This window comes from Xiphophorus couchianus, chromosome 8, assembly GCF_001444195.1.
Source record: "Xiphophorus couchianus chromosome 8, X_couchianus-1.0, whole genome shotgun sequence".
In the NCBI taxonomy this organism is placed as follows: Eukaryota; Metazoa; Chordata; class Actinopteri; order Cyprinodontiformes; family Poeciliidae; genus Xiphophorus; species Xiphophorus couchianus.
The window spans coordinates 12,811,427-12,828,828 of record NC_040235.1 but is presented as its reverse complement, the minus strand read 5'-3'; the positions used below and the strand labels follow the sequence as shown (position 1 = coordinate 12,828,828).

At 36.9% G+C, this 17,402-nt stretch overlaps 1 protein-coding gene across 2 annotated transcripts in view; it reads right to left on the bottom strand.

Moving 5' to 3' along the window:
* cntfr (ciliary neurotrophic factor receptor) overlaps positions 1–17,402 on the bottom strand; it is a 246,203-nt gene that overhangs the window by 111,180 nt on the left and 117,621 nt on the right. For both annotated transcript variants that reach the window (XM_028025725.1, XM_028025724.1), the window contains one exon: positions 196–429. In XM_028025725.1, the coding sequence (XP_027881526.1) occupies positions 196–429 (234 nt within the window). The remainder of the gene's footprint in view (positions 1–195; positions 430–17,402) is intronic.

Sequence of the window (17,402 nt, the reverse complement as noted above, 5' to 3'; positions counted from 1 at the left end):
ATAAAATTATCACTTAGCTAAAGACTGTTACGGAGCAAACAACAAAAATGTTAAAACAAAATGTCACTTGTAACAGATATTGTTCTTAAATAAAAACATAAATAAAGACTAAGTGTATTACATTAATTATTTTTCTTGTAGAAGAACTGTAGAAATGTCAAATCTCATTTTGGAGAATAATACTCAGTTACTTACTGCCAATGTGGAGGAAGATGGTATCACGTCTTTCTCCATGCGGGTTCTGAAAGCAGCTGTAGAGTCCATTGTGATCAAGGTCAACCTGGGTCAGAATCAGTTTGGGTCCATTCAGTTGGTGCTGGGCCTCGATATCTGTCCCATTCACCTTCCATGACACTGATGCGTCACTTTCCAGGGAGCCGCACTGCATGGTGACATCGCTGCCCCTCCGCTCGTACTGGTTTCTTGCAACTGAAAACCAAAAGGTGACAACAAAAAAAGTTTGAACAATGACAGAAGTAATAAGAAATGGGCGATGGCAATTTTGTCCCTTTATAATTTTGATTATTTTGTACCTGACATTTACCATTTACCTTGTATGAACTCGTCCCCACTAGGCAATGTTTCAAAATGCTCACATTTCATGAGATTATAGGGATTAAGTCACCAAAGCAAATAAGGTGTAATATGAAGTCGTTGGGAAATAACATACATACAAATTACAGCATACTTCTGATTGATGATTTAAGATGACTGACAATCTATGTTATGACCTTCACAAACGCTCCAAAAATATGAATTGTGACTGAAAGAAAGAGATACTAGGTCCAAGTAACTAAACTGAGCATCCTCTGTCAGGTGGCCAGAGTAGAGCTGTTGTTTCTCCACTTTGAAATGAGTCAATTGATGTGCTTCTGGCATCTAATGAGAAAGCTTCATGGATGCCTTCCTTTGGAGGTTGTTCAAGTACATTACACTGTGAAGAGACTCAGGGGCAAACCCGGAATACACTGGAAAGACTATATATTATTTCTAGCCAGGGTACACCTCATAGTCTCCCAGAAGGAGCAGGGTAATCTTGCTAGCAAAGTAATTTCTGGGTTTTCACTGTAGAATTGTCTCTCCAAGTGTATCCTGGATAGGTGGAAAACAATGAATACATGGATGAAGAAAGAAATAAATATTTGTTAGTGGGTACAATGTGGAGGTAGACTAAAATGAAAAGATTAGGAGTGTACAAAAGAAGGGTATAAGTTGGTGAAAGGTCATATTGACCCATAACTTTAAAAACCAGTATGCCAGTATAGAGCCAGTAATGCCACTCTGTACATGCTGGCTGTAGGCTAAAGAATAGATACAGCCATAAGGAAAACATCTATATTTCTCAATGAGCAACTGTTCCTTTTACCAATACTTTGAGAAACTGAGAAAATAAAAATTCCTTTCTTGGCAAAAGTTTTTAACTAATCTAAAAATGGTGAAGGAAAAATATTGTTACAAGAAATATATCTGTATTCAATCATTGTTTGGCTTCGCTGTCCCGCTGTAAGCCTTACTTAGCATCAGATTTATTGTAGCACAGAAAGAGAATGTGGAAAAACTGGAGTTTTTAAGGAATTTTTAAGTCTATTAATAGCACTGGGCTTTTCCCCCTCTCTGTTTGAAGTGAGGTAAAGAGTTCACATTCTATTCTATACAGAGAGCCTTACCAGAATAAAAGAATTACTGAAAATCGCTATTATACTTTTATCCTCGTGTCAACTATCTTGCTATTGATGTCAACAGTAGTTTGTCAGAAAACTTGTATGTACCATGACCTCTAGGGTTAAGGGATTTATGTGAGCCTAATAGGCGCTTCAGCTGGGATATCAGGGGTTAGCAGCCGTGCTCTGTTGACAAGTCTCAAGAGACTTGTCGTGACCACGAGGAGTGAAGACCTCAGATTAAGACTCAAGCGCAGCCGATCAGTAGCACAACAAGAAACAACAATAAAATATTGATCCCCATCTCAGGAAAGAAAACTGTGGATGAAGAAAAGAGGGGAAAAAAAGATGCCCCAACTGGCGTCAGATCAAATACTGTCATGTTCCTTGTCTTGTTTAGATATCTTTTTCCCCACAGTCTTTCTTTGTGTTCCTGTACTTCCTTCCTTTGTTTCCCTCCACAATACCTCCTTTTTTTCAACTGAAGCACTCTTCCTCTTGTTGGTCTACTCAGACATGGCTCTTAACACAGACAATATAGATGTCAACGCAGTGTTTCATGTATATTTCATGTCCCATAACAGAGTCATCTATATTTAATAGGACAAGATCCTTGGCCCTATTAACATTAACCTGACACTGTTTGTTCTCTCTGCCTTCTGCTGTCTTTCACTTTCTCTCAGCCACCCCAACTCTCCCTATCTATTCTTGCATTATGTCATCCTATACCATCTCTCCATTTCTTGCTCTGCTCATCTCAGTTACCTTCCATGGTTACCCTTCACATTTTCTGAAATAATGTGAGCACATGTACGCACATTAGTGCCAAGAAATGCCAATTTCCTTTGATCTCCCTCTCTGTCAAGTTACTCTGAGTGAGCCTGTGTGACTTTATTTACATAAAAAGCTATTTGCATCTGAGCAAAAACCATACGGTTTTACTTTGATGTCAGCTTTGATGATGATGCCGGTGCCCCATGGCTCTATGTGACAAGTATGAGAAGTGAAACTTGAGAAAAGTATTATTAAATCAAGTGCTCCATCTAAGTAAGTGAAGATGTTCTTCAGAACTTTTATAATAAAGGAAAGATCGGCATTCAAAATACCTCAGTCCACTTTCACACACCATTAAAATGGTGTCATTGGCTAGAATCACTCTTGCACTGATTCTAGCACAAGAGTAGAATCAGAAATCTCTTTAGGTGTATCAAGTTTTCAATAATAATAATAATAAAAAAAAAAACATGTTAAATAAAATCTTAATTTCCATACCTAAACAATATCCAGTCACTCTTTCAGTTGTGTCGTCTTTTAAAGTTTGTATTGTCTTTCTTTTATTATATCAAAATTCACACCCTATTCTTCCTCTTTTCACTCTGAGTTAGTGGCTGTCTTATCCCTTATCCTCTGTCCCATTTCCTTGCTTTCCTCCCACCCATATGGTTCTATGGATGTCCTAGTTTTCACTCACTTTTCTAGCTTTCTCTTTTGTCAACCTTCTTTATATAATAAAGTCTGAGACACCAGACAAAACTTTTCAAGTATTAATTATTAACTAGTTAGGGGGCGCTGGCTCAGTTGGTAGTGTGTATACACCACATGTAAAGGCTGCAGTCATCAATGCGCTGTGATCCTCAACAACCCGTTCTCAGGCCATTGACTGCATATCTTCTCCTTCTGTCTTCTCCATTTTTCCTGTCCATTTACTGTACAGTAAAGGCCAACAAAGACTGAACAATTCTTCACCAAAATTACATAACCAGCTAGCTTAGAGTAGCTCAGTCTAACTCTTAATTTCTCTAACTCATTTGACGCAATTGGATATATCTGTCACAAAATTTATAAAGTACCCCACATTACACATATTGTAACAATAAATCGAAAATACATAATCTCATGCTATGCTTTGCAGACACTCTCTCTGCACTGATGAAGATGCACTTATCTCAGAGGGACAAATTGTTGGGAATGTCAACAATGCAGAATTTTATTCATTTTGGATAAATTCATTAGGTAAGGTAATATTATTTATATAGCACATTATAATATTCTCCATTCAATACATCTTGAAAAAGATGTATTGAACAGTATGTTTTCAGACAAGCACTATGAATATAAAAGAGGTGGTAACGTGCCTTACTTATTTTAGATATAAACATGGTCAAGAAAAGAAATAGTAGGTGCCTAGTTTAAATTTTATTTATTTATTTTTAGTCAGGTAATACAGTTTTACCCAGTCTGCAGATATTATAAACCATGTTGATTAGATATAGAGCATAGACTATTTCTCAAAAGCAGTTTTAACTTTCTTATATAATTACTGATATTCATGCTAGAAAACAGCATGGGTCCCTGTCATTCCAATAACGTTTCCCTTCTTTTTACATTAAATGCTCACAACTTACTAAAGGTGAATTTTTCCCTGTTACTGAATTTTCTTGACATACCTAGAACACAGTCACATCGCCATGATGGATAATTGGATTGGCTGACACAGCAGGGTAGTTATAGGGTAGAGTAGTCCTGATATCTCTAAATCATTCCTATAGAATGGTTTAACTTCCATTCTATAGGATTTAACCATATCTATATTTAAACTTGTCTTTCTTCCCTTACCATCAGTCCTTCTCACATTACAGCTATACTGACTCCATAATGACTGTGTTAAAACTTTACCATTCACCAGCAGTATATCCCTGATCATCAGCAGTCTGCACATACACCACTCATGCATAATAAACATGAGAGCAACAGTGGAAACACAGGCAGATACTTATGATTACACTCATGTACTCACTCACACATGAGAACGCTCCCCTGCATAATGCCCTCATTTCTCATGACCATGCAGACAAGCAGGCCTAATAACCATAATGACATTCAACTCAAGTGCTATTGATCTCTTGGTAATGGACCAAGCACTATGAGAAGCATCAGAGGACTTTTATTTCCCACCAAAATGCAAATAAAAAATGAGCAAAACCATTTTTTACACATCATTCTTCTTATTTATGTTGATGTCACACAGCCGTAATAGATAAACAGTTTATGTCCTTTCGAGAGGAAAAGCAGACGAGCTAACTCATGCTGTCTTTATATTTAGATACATTTTGTCCTGATGAAAGATTCAAGTGAGATAAACCTTAGAGAGAGAAAAGCAATTGAAAACTGAACAAATGATGGCAGCCAAAGAGAGCTGCATACACTTTACTGCGGCATTTGAGAGTCATATACAATATGATCAAGTTAAAATGGGATTACACTGCAATATTTTATCATGTCAGCCAAGATATTTTTCTACTGGTTGGAATTTGGTCCAACATACAAAAGTTAAACTTTACATCCAACATGAGCATTGGTTTCTGTGATTCTATTGCAGTTTTTGGCAGCCATGTTGTTTCCCCAAAGACGTGTATAACCACAAAGAGTCAACATAATCATAATTATCTTGTTTTAAGGTCACTGATGCTACCTGCTGTGCAGAGCACTATCCCTGCTCAAAGGCAAATCAATTGATTTCAAACACACATTCCTGCTGACTCACACATACACATAGACACCCCCCCCCCCACACACACACAGCTCTGCATAATAAAATGCATATTAAAGTCAATGCACTGCCAAATTGTCTGTCAGAAGGAGCCAATCATGCACAACACTTTAGTCCACTAAACTTTACATATAAACACAGTCTCTAAAGTGAGCATTCAAGTGAACTTTGATATAAAATTGTTTGATTAAAAATATAATAAATTTTAAGCATTTGTTTGCGCATGCATCTACAACAGAGAGGTTACCAAATCATTTTCCCAAATCCACGTGAAGTTTGAGAGTTTTTATGTGAGGAAAATCAAATTCAACTCAAGTTTTCAGGGGGCAAGTCCTTTGACCCCAAGAACAAGTCAAGTCATTGCCCAGAATACATCGAGTTTTTTTTTTTTTCCATTAAATGCACAACGTCTAGTCTAACAGTTGTTAGGAGTCCTGACAAGATTTTGTCAGGACTACTGACAAAATCCTGACAGTAGTCCTGACTTACTGTCATAAGTTAGTTTCATTAGTTTCAGGATGAAAAATCTTTTACTGTTTGCCCTTAGGCCAAATTCAATAAATGAACATTTAACCAATACTGCTTATTCTTTGAGCACTTATCAACAGATAACTTTTAATATTTACTTAAGCATTTGAAAAGAAAAAACTCTTATGAGAACTGTAAATCTAAAAATTATAAAGGTTTAATATGCACTAACAATAGAAAAAGAATTGCTTTAATCCTTAAATGTAACTAGAAATAAATAATTATCTTTCAATTGTGAATATCTGAATAAATTAAATGACTTTTTCTAATACCCAAGTTAGACTTGAGATGACACAGGCGCAACGTCTCTTACATTCACACCAAAAGTTTCATATCATTGTTCAAGGAGTTCAAGTTTAACAATCTGACTCACTTTTCAAACACTGTCAAAATTTTTACATCAACAGGTAGGATTAAAAAATCATCCTGCAAATGCTCCAGGTGACAAACACTGTTTGCTGTTTAAATTACATAAAAAAATGATGATATTAGGGAACATGTTTTGCAGAGATACTTAGACAAATAATGAAAACGGTGTTACTGCAGAGCAATAATTCACAAAAAGGAAAAATAATTACTGGACATTGCAGTTATGGAACATGTTGCAGTTATGGACTGACACAAGATTGGGTGTATGGTTGCAGAAATGGAAACCACAGAACCAGTTAGATAGTGGCACCACCATGATCAAAAAACAAAAAAAAGACATATTACCTTTCTACCTGTGGTGGAAAATTGTAAGTAAACCAGCAACAACAACAACAACAAAACATAAGAATACAATAAAAGCTACAAAAAATTAAAAAGGACACTGGATAGTAAGTCAGTCAAGCTTGAAGAGGAAAGTGATTCAGTGTTCTACATGCTGTATGCAAATTGACATACAGGAATACATCTCTTAATTCATTCTATGTTGATCAGGCATTACAACCGTACATAAATTAGTTAGGGGTGAGGATGTTTCTAAGTGACGACTTGATTAGCTGATTTAACACTGGTAAAATTACTTGTTAAATAAAACAAGTACCATTTGGCATGACAATGTTCTAGCCTCACCTGTATTATCAGATGCGAGGAGGAGTTCAGATACTGAACCCATTTAATTTTCTTTTTTATATATACATATGAAAATAAGACCATGCTTAAGGATAACAGAATAAACTTGACTTGCTGTTCTTATAAATATACTGTATGACTAATGTATACCCATTCTGTGATATACACTACTATTGTAAAACAGCTAACAATAGAGTCAATATCTTTTTAAATTACATATTTACACATCAGAACTAGTGCTACAACAATGCCTGCATGCACACACACACACAGCTGACCAGAGCGACACCCACGCAAACTCACGCAGAGATGCATCCAGAGAGCGCACAACTCATTAAACAAGCATGCACGCCTCTTGAGTTGATTAGATTACTGATGAAGTTTGATTATGGAGAACCAGCTGTGAAGGGCTGTGCCTGGATGTTTTTGCATTTCAATCTGAACAATATATACACTTGCAAGGATAAAATTGTGGCTCTATCATTCTGCATCTACGGCTTCTGTCATGCATGCTTGGGTATTTTTTAAAGTACGACTCTGTGGGAGCAACCACCTATAAGTTATGATCTGGCTGCACAGCGGTGACATGAAATGAAATTGAAATTCAGTCTGATTTACCATCTCAAAGTGTCATGTTCTTGTGACAGTGCACGCCTGTGTAAGTGCTCCATGCGCATCCAACCCTCCTCGTCGATTCATTGGCAAGACCCCATCAGGCCAAGTTAGAGGGTGTTGTGTTTCACCATTCTCAAATAAACTTGAACGTTTATCGGTAAATCCAATTTTCATGCTCAAGGGGAGCCGTGCCTTTTCAAAGTTCAACAGTGAAACGGTTGATTTGCTGACATATGCAGACAGAGCCCCGGAAAATGATCAGTTTAGTTTAAGCAGATCAATTTTTCTCACTTGCTGGTAACAAACAATGAACACTTTTTTAATACGTCTTGATCATAATTGATTTTTCTCTTAAAATATGTGAAAGATACATTTTAGAAGCTCTATTTACCTTTTAACAAAATCAATAACAAATCTTTCAACAAAAGATTTCTAACTTTTGAGAACAAGTGCTCTGTGTAAAGGCACTATTGTAGGAGGCTGTGATTAAAAAGACAGGCCAGAAACGGATTTAAGATGAGAGGGTTTGTGTTATGGATTTGACCCAGCATACTGGGTTAGGTTTTCAGTGTTAAAAGTGAAAGGGTACCAATGTCTCACACTATGGCTACCCATGTGTGAGTTGCAGCGTTGCAACAGTGCTACAACTGTGCCTCTGTGTAACCATGAATAATTTAACTACATGGGACCTTTCTCTTAATATATCAAGTCTGACGCTTGGAAATTTCAACTCTAAGTATAAATGGCACATGTAATTTAACTGCCTCCTTTCAGATATTTTTACATTTCCAGTTGTAACATACCTCATTGAATAAGTTCTGAAACATTAGAAATGTTTTATGTGCAATGATATACAAGGACTGCGACAGACTGGCGACCTATCCAGGGTGTACCCCGCCTCTCGCCCGAAACGTTTGCTGGAGATAGGCACCAGCACCCTTCCCGACCCCACTAGGGACAAGGGTGTATAGAAAATGAATGAATGAATAAATAGATGGATGGATGATGGAAATCTTTGGTTCTCCAGTTAAATTATTGTTAACGAATCAAAGGTAAAAAAAAAAAAAAGAACACTGCCACCATTCAAAGCATTCCAGCAATATGATAAAGAACTAAAACACTGATCAGGTCCCCAAATTCAGCTTGTTACAAATCTGAACAGGCTTCTGTGTAAAGACAACATAAAAATTGCTTAGGGTTTGTTGAACTTTGAGTCATCTTAGATGGATTCTATGAAAAAAAAAAGAAAAAACCCATTGATTTAAACTCAAACATGGTACTGCATCAGGGTTAGCTCTTCTCTGTTTATTTACAGTCACCCTAAAGCCTTCTATCATATGCTGCAGTTGTTATTTGCAGCATAAACAACCTCAAAACAAAGAGGATTTTGCACACCGTTTCAAACAGATAACAGATATGTTATCTTCATCTTTGTATGCACTCTTTGCGCGTGTTTTCATTCAGACAGAAATGAAAACACATGCAAACTAGTTTTTAGCTAATCTGGCACATCAGAGTTCCACGAGTATTAAGCAATGCTCTGAAATGATGCTTTCATGTGAAAACGCAAGCCTCCAAGTTTTAGAAAGAGAAACTCAGAATAAATTAGTTTGGACATCTTTGCTTTTATATAAGTGTACTGTCTCACTTAAACACCAAACTTCTGAATATTGACAGTGGGTTAGATTTCAAAAATGTAAAGAACATAACTTCTCTATCATGACCAGATGCTCTTTGCAACATTTTTGACAGATAAGAGAGGAATAAACTAAATTGTTACCCAAGAGATAGGGACTATTCACACAAAGCTTTAGAAAGAGCTGAAATTCACAAGTTTTTCTTTTCTTTTGTTTGATTTTTTTCACAAAAACAAAATCCAGTGCAATCACCCACCATATCCACTATGCACATTCACTATACAAGATTCATCTGCTGAAAAATAAACAAGTTGAAGCTTATCATCTAAAGAACCTTCTGCCCAAAATTGAAGCCTGTGGATGTGACTGCACACGTCGTGTTTGGAGAAAGAAAAACACCGTACTTCACTCCAAAAAAACATTACACCAGGAGTACAATATGAAAGGGAGGAATAAACATAAATGCACCAGATTTTGTTAAATATCTGTGGGTTCAATAAAAGTTGCTTTTAATGCAAGACAATGATCCCAAACACACAACCACAAAAATAAAGTTATATTCTAAAGTGACCAATTCAATCATTTAACTTAAATCCAATTGACAATTTACTGAAAGAAATGGAGAGTAGTCATTATTTGTGTCACTCCATCTGGTAGTGTTTTATGTCTATAGCCCAACTATCACCATATTTACTGAGAAAAGTGTTCAGTACTTTTTTCCCTCTGCTGCAGCTGTCATTTTATGTTTTTTTTTAATTATTTCAACAAGGAGATCACCCGTGCTTTCATATTTACCGGATAGCTCAGCTAGTCAGGTTTGTCCGATGCTCAAGAGGTATGACACAGCAAAACAGTAAATCCCTCTGCCGATTTAAAAGCCAAGGATCCGATTAACTGCAGCATGACATAAGTATCTGCAATAAACTCCTGTTGACACTTTCACAGTCTGGCGCTGATAAAGATGCACTCAGCCCACGTGCGCTTTAATGTACTCTCACACACTCATCCGGGACATGTTATTGTGGAAGAAGCAGGAAAAAAACCCACTTGGTTAGAACTATGCGCACACATGCTCTCACATATTCACTTCCTTTCCAAACATATTGGAATGAAGTTATCACTTTATCCTCTTCTGTCTCTTTCCCACAGAGAGATTAACATTCACCCCCCCCACCCCCCAACTCTTTCTGCATTTGCCTCTCCTTTCATGTGAACACTGAGGCAGCTGCAGCTGTGCGAGTATTTGTGTGGGGGTGCATTTGTGCGTTTTCTCTACATGTCTGTGTCTGAGTCGGGGCAGCAAAGCTCAAATAAATCCACTTCCTGTTTCCTGCCCGTCTCTCCTGCCCGTGTTTGTGCGATTTGGTCTGATCATTGCCTTCCATCATCTAGCTGCCGTTGAATATTTGCAGGCAGGCGGGGGCTAATTGATACTTCATTTAGGATGTCTGTGTTCTGAGATGAGCCACAGAAGCAAGTGAGATAAGAGGAGTGAGGGGAGAGGGAAAAAAAGAGAGGAGGAAGTGAGATGGAGTGAAAAGATGAAGAGCAGAGGGAGGTTTGAAATGAAAATGGGTACACCAGAGGAAGGAGGATGAATGGTGAACAGCGAGCGAAGGGCAGTTAATATTTTACAAGGCTGGATTAGAGAGGTCGTGAAATAAGGAATGGGAGAAAGATTCCTGAGAGTCAGATACAGCAGAATGAGAGAACAGGAGTGGGACAGCTGGATAGCTTTGATCAGAAACATCTGTACTTTTCAAGACAAAAAAAAAAACCTGCCTGAAGTGGAAGAGAGTTTACTGCATTCTGCTTCATCTGTTTGTCTTGACAACTTTCAGTTAATCCATTCCTTTTTTCTTTATCTGGTGGCCCAACCTGTTAATTCTAGCATGCAAATCACATTTATGTAAGCTACGTAGCTTTTTGTAAAGTTACAGAATTCCTTAAGATGTCCTGCTGACAATAAATACCATGTAAAACACACCACCTCTAACATTCAGCATGATATAATGCAGTACTTAAGCAGTGCCGTTAACCTTTTCCCAAATAGCACCATTAGTTTTTGAATTGATTTCCCATCCATGCAGCCTTTGCTTTGGAGCTTGAGTCAACTTACAGAGAAGAGATGAGTCTTTCAGGAAACAGGTGATCCATCATATTGAGTTTTCAACGTTTTTTATTGCACCAGAAAGGAGCAAATATAAATTGTCTACACCTTTTGTAAAGTGAAAGGCAGCAGTTATTTTTGGTGGAATATTTCATCCTGTGACACTCTTGACTATTGTTTTACAAACAGAATTGATAATAAATAGTAATAGTAAATTTTGTTTAAAAGCTCCCTTCAAGACAAAATTAATATTCAAGTAATCGCAAACTATGTCCTTTCAACAATTCATGCTATAATGTAATACCCATACATTGTCAATTCATTTCAACCATTTTATCCCCTCAATCAATCAATCAAATTTGATTTCTGTAGCACATTTTAGCAGCAAGGCATCTCAACAAAGTCATGCAACATAAACTCAACAATCAAAACATTACATTAAGTCAAGTGCCATCATTAAATTCATAATTGATTAAACAAACCATTTTGTGCCTCATAATTATAAGATAACTTTCCCAGTTGTCTAACCATTTACTTACTTATTTTTTGTCTAGAAGGTGGCAGACACTTATATGTCTGGAAAAGTCAGAGAGGAACTAAGCAAAACTGCAAATGTATGACAGGGGCAAAGGGCCAAAATAACCATCACTGATCTAAATGCAGTGCAAAACATCCCTCTCCAAGTTTGGATATTATCAATACTGGAGTAGAAGTGATTAAATTCAGTCCTGATTCATTATAAAACATATAGGTACCCGTTGCTGATGTTGCTAATCAAATCCAAACTTTAACACCATTGGTCACCCATGATTTACACTTATTGTTCAACTGTGATCAAGCCGTTCACCATTCTATGGGGGCGTTCAGTCACTTCCTATTAATTTAACATGCAATAGATAAGCCTTGAATGCAGTGTCTAACAGATAACCATTTTTATTTAGATTACTCATGCCACCCCCAAAACTGCACTACTGTAGGTGGTGAACCACAGTTCTTGTATCAAAAACAGCCTTCCATTAGATACGCAGTTCAGCTCATGGCAGACTGAATCTTTGAGCTCTTCACTGTTTCAATTAGAAACAGTTTCATTGCCAAGGATCTTATTATTGTCTTTTAAAGTTGAATAACAATGGAAAAACAGCATTAGTGGGAGCATGATAACCACATAAAACGTGGATGTGATAAATCTGCTTTCAGAACAGAGTGTGTATTTATTTATTTTTCTTAGCTGGGCTTCAATAATGATCAGATCCAGGCCTGCAGAAGCCTCCCTTGCAGTTCTAATCTTGTTGGTTAAACACATGGCTATCTCCCTAAGTCGTCCTCAGGAGCCCAACAGAGAAGGTCAGTGCTAATATCAATCCTCTCATTTATTGAACAACATGAGCGTAGGGAGACAGAAAAGAAGGAGAGAGACAGGGAGACAGAAAAGAAGGAGAGAGACAGCTCTCCAAATTAAAACAAATTAAAGAGACAAATTAAAAAAGAGGGATATGGAGAAAGATAAAAACTAGTCATTCAGGGAGATCAAGATAAAAGGAGAACAACGAAGGTCAGATTAATGAGCAAATGGGGTAAGAAAGAAGACATATAAGAAGTTAAGGTGAAAAAAAGAAAAAAAAATTAAGTGATGAGAGATGAAGGGGAAATGGGGGAGGAAAGGGTTTCAAAGGAGATGAGAAGAGGGGGATGAGAGAATGATCGCCTTAATTAATGGACTATAATATATGACAATATTTCTGGGTTCCAAGATAATATCAGCAAAAATTATTGCCTTCATCATGGGAACATTCTGCAAATATACTGCCTGACCTTGTCAAGGGAGCTTAAGCTGCGGAAAAATTCAAAAACTTTTGACAAGGACTAAAAGTGACTTTTCCACAAAAATATTTGTTACTGATTTAAGGAAAAAAGATACATAAAAAGAATGGAAAGTTAGGCAGAAAAGTTCTTTGCTTGTATAATTTGGTTTTATTTTATCAAATAGAGCCCATCATTCCACTTCTAAAGTCATTATACTGTCTCCTTGCATCTCTGATGATATTTATTACATTTATTTTGTTAGAAAATACATTACAGACCTGTTGTTGCTGTATTACCCTGTCAGACCACTCACATGTTCTGGTCCAAGTCTACTCGGCTTCTCCAGAGTCAGAACCAAACACAGAGTTCCTGTAAATTAAAGCTAAAATTCCAGCTTTTGATTAATGTTAACTGAAACACATTTAATTTCAGTCTTTAGTCCAATCTGTATTTGTTTTCACTTATTATACCACTAAAATGTACTCATTTTCATGCCTTCATCATGTAGCGCCCTTTGAATTGTCCTGTTGCTGAAATGTGCAGATAGACTCATCTTGTCTTGTCTTATAGGTGGCAATCCATATTTCAAGAATATGTGAGCCACATTCGATCATAACTCTCATCTAGGACATACACGTGCACTTTCATTGTGTCATCTTACTAGCCATGAGTAGATAGATACTTTCTAAAACTGCCCACAGAAGCAATTCAATAATGTCTGACAATGATGGCGGTAAGGGCCTTGAAGATTCACCTGCTTATTGTAATTCAGCAGTTTGCAAAAATTTCAAGCTTATGATAATACAGGCCTAGTGGTGGGGAGTGAGTGCCTTTATTGCAAGGCAATGCATCATTTATTTGTACAGTTTGTAGCAATCGCTGGAATCTAATAAACTTAAATATATCACCAGGAATTCCATAACCCAGCTAAATAAGTATCAGCAGGCATGTGATTTTTATTTAGTTTGTTGAAAGCTCTTTATTTCTGCTCTGCTTCATATTGTGCAAAGTTACGGTCAAATTTCACATGGAGAATCCTTGGAAGCTGATCAAATGTTTTACACTGTTTATGTCAAAGTGTATGAACATTATTCGAATGTTTTCATTTTTTACTGTAACCACTCACCATATCCTAGCTTGATTTACATAACTTACTCTGTGAAAGAACCATTTTTGTCGTGATGAATCCGTACTGAACTACGACCTCAATACAAAGCTTGTAATCCAAGATAGAGATGGCAAAACTAACTAAACAAAAATGCTTCAAATACAAAAATGAAAGTAAACAGCAATACAATACATTGAATCTCATTTACAGAATTACTAATAAAATGCAAAAATCTCCTGATTCCTCCATAAATGTGTGATAAGGATTTCACAATGCAAAGGTCAACAGTTCATCCCACAGATTTATTTCTGAAACGTTACACTGATCATTTTGTGAGCAATCATTTAAACGTGCAGATGTTAGTAGACATTATAATGGACGTGCATCATTCTGCTGCTAACTCACAATCACAAGTAGCTGCCGCAGAGCTATCAGTCACCTAGTCTTACAACAGCAATCAGCCTGCTTCAAGGGTTTGTACCTGCAGCAGCTAAATGGAAATCCGTATTTCATCCGTATTTTTTTTTTTTTTTTTTGCTACGAGTCAGCAATCACAGAAACACCATTGCAAGCTCGTTTCCCGTCACGACAGAGGTTCAATGAAACTCAACACTGATTTTTATTTTATTTTTTTTATGACATTGTGACTGCAGTGTTGGCTTAGCACCAATAGCAACAGCACCTAGTGATCTGAATGTAAGCAGTTCTGGAAAAGTAGAATGACTGAGTGCATCTGCATAAATATACACCAAATGTTAAAAACTGAAATAAACAAATTGCATACTCAAATATGTGCACATCTACCTTCTTTTGTTGAATTTCCACTAAGGTATACCCACACACAAAACAACCTGGGTTTGGCGACTACAAAACACATTGTCATATCTGTAATACGAGGAGCTGAGGAGACACAGATGAGTACTCATTCTTCTCAGTTTCAGCTGGCAAGTAATAAAGGAACTGCAAAAGAAGGTGTGAAACAAATAACTTCAGAGAAGCCCAGCAGAGCACAAACACATATACCGACACATAAACTGTTCCAGACACATGGATTTATTTATACTGGAAGAGAGCCTGCAGTGTTGTAGCTCTGTGCCTGGCCCTAAAGTTTACTTACAGTTTCACACTCATCATTTGTCAGAGAAAGACTGAGGATGCTGAACAGAACATCAGCTACAATGAAAATCATTATCATTGAAAAATTTTCTTTGACTGCACTGACTCTTTTTCTAGTAGTCCTCATGAATACAGTTGACTTCAAAGAGAAACTTGACAAATAAATAACTGCGGTGTACTGTTTCCACTGTTTTCTGTTGTCGGGGGTTCAAAGGAATTTGGGTAAATGAATACAGCAGGTTATAATGATGATTAGGAATAATGTCCATGCTAATGATAAGATCAAAGCTCAGCTCTTAGACAACACAAATGAACATTTAATTAGACTAATCACATCATTAATTAAAATCATCGTCAGACACACTTGATGCAATCCACTGCATTACTCAAGTACTCAAGCCCCTTAAGGTTTTTTTCACATTTTGTGATTTAACAACTACAAACTTCAATGGTTTTTATAGGGACTTCATGTGATAAAACAAGAGCAGAGTTATGAAGTGGAAAGAGAATAACAGGTTGTTTTTTTTATATCTATTACCAAAGAAAACCTGTGATGCGTGACAGGAATTTCACTGCAATTACATTTGTAAGTCTGTTGGGTTGTCTCTCTCCCAGCTTTGTTTGACTGCAGACTGATATTTTTGCCTATTCTTCTTTTCATACTATATTAAATTCAGACTAAATGGGGAATGTCTGCTGATATTTATTTTCAAGTCTTGCTTGATCTGAACTTTAATTTGGCTATTACAACATAACCCGATGCTTGAACTGAATGGTTTCTTTGTAACTCTGGTTGTATGTTGGAAGTGGTTGTCCTACTGGAGAGTAAACATTTTCCCAAACCTCAAGTCTTTACTTTTAACCCAAGAGTTACGCATCTTTTAGAAGCATCTGTGCTTCAACATACCTAAAGCAATTACATAGGAAATAAGCTAGGCTTTTTAGAATGTAATTGCATGTTCAGAAGAAATCAGAGCCATCTGAATAAAATGCAATGGACCAGGGATACATCTAAAGGTTGCAGGGCACCAATCCTTGAGTAGCAGAGTTACTACTGCTATATGTTTTCTTCAGGAATTGCTTTGAGTTTTGATTATTCCATCTTTTTATCAACTTGGAACCGCTTTCTTCTCCCTGTTGAAGAAAAACCTCCCTCATGCTTCTGTGACTACTATTTTCACCATCAGGATGGTGTTAAGGGTTATGTGTGTTATTGTTTTTCTGCCACAGAAATTGTTATGCATGTTGGCCAAAAGCATTAACTTTTGATCTTGTTTTTTCCTAAAAACCTCCTTCTGTGTTTGCTGTGTCCCTACATGGCTTGTGCTAAATTGTAAACAGGATTTCTTTTGACTTTAATTTCAGAAATGCTTTCTTCTTGCAAATCTTCCATAAAGGAAACTTTTGTGGCATGCACTACTAATAGTCCTGAAGTCAACCTACTCTGGGGACCTCTGCATCTCCTCTGGGTTTGCAACCTGTAGATGATATCCATACCATTGCATGGCAGATTGAACAGAACTCTCCAAGATATGTAAATCTTTGGATCTTTGTTTAATAAACCAACTCTACTTTAAACTTCTCTACAGCCCTAACCAGTCTGGTGAATTCACTGGTCATCATGCTGTTAGATAATGTGCTAATGAGGTCACTCTTTAGCTAATTAGACAATTGGTTTCACTAGATCATTTAGGGGTATCAGAGTAAATAGAGATGAATACAAATCCATGCACTTTTCAGATTTATCTTTCAAATGCTTTTTAAAACATGCATAGTTTTATATTTGCTTAGCAAATAACTTTGCATTAAATGTACAAAAATCTGACAAAAATTCATTCACGTTGATCCCTGTAAGGTGACATAATATGAAAAAATTCAAGGGGCATGAATATTTTTGCAAGCATAAATTACCAAACAAACTTCTGTGAGTACTGGAACATCTTTTGTGAGAAGGTGTTGAAGGGTTGACTGGATTGGCTTCTCTCTAACGCAAACAGACACATCAGCAGAACAGTAAGCACCTCTAATCCCTAAGCATACATGGTCCACACGCTCAACTTGGAAAAAGACATGTGACGACAAAAAAAACAAGGCAAAGGAAAGTCTTGAAGATGTTTATGCACTCCTGTGTAATGCGGAATGTATGCAGCTTGCCTGTGTTTGGATGGAATAACGGAGTAAGTTTGAAGAAAAAGTTTGCATATCTGTCTGCAATCTG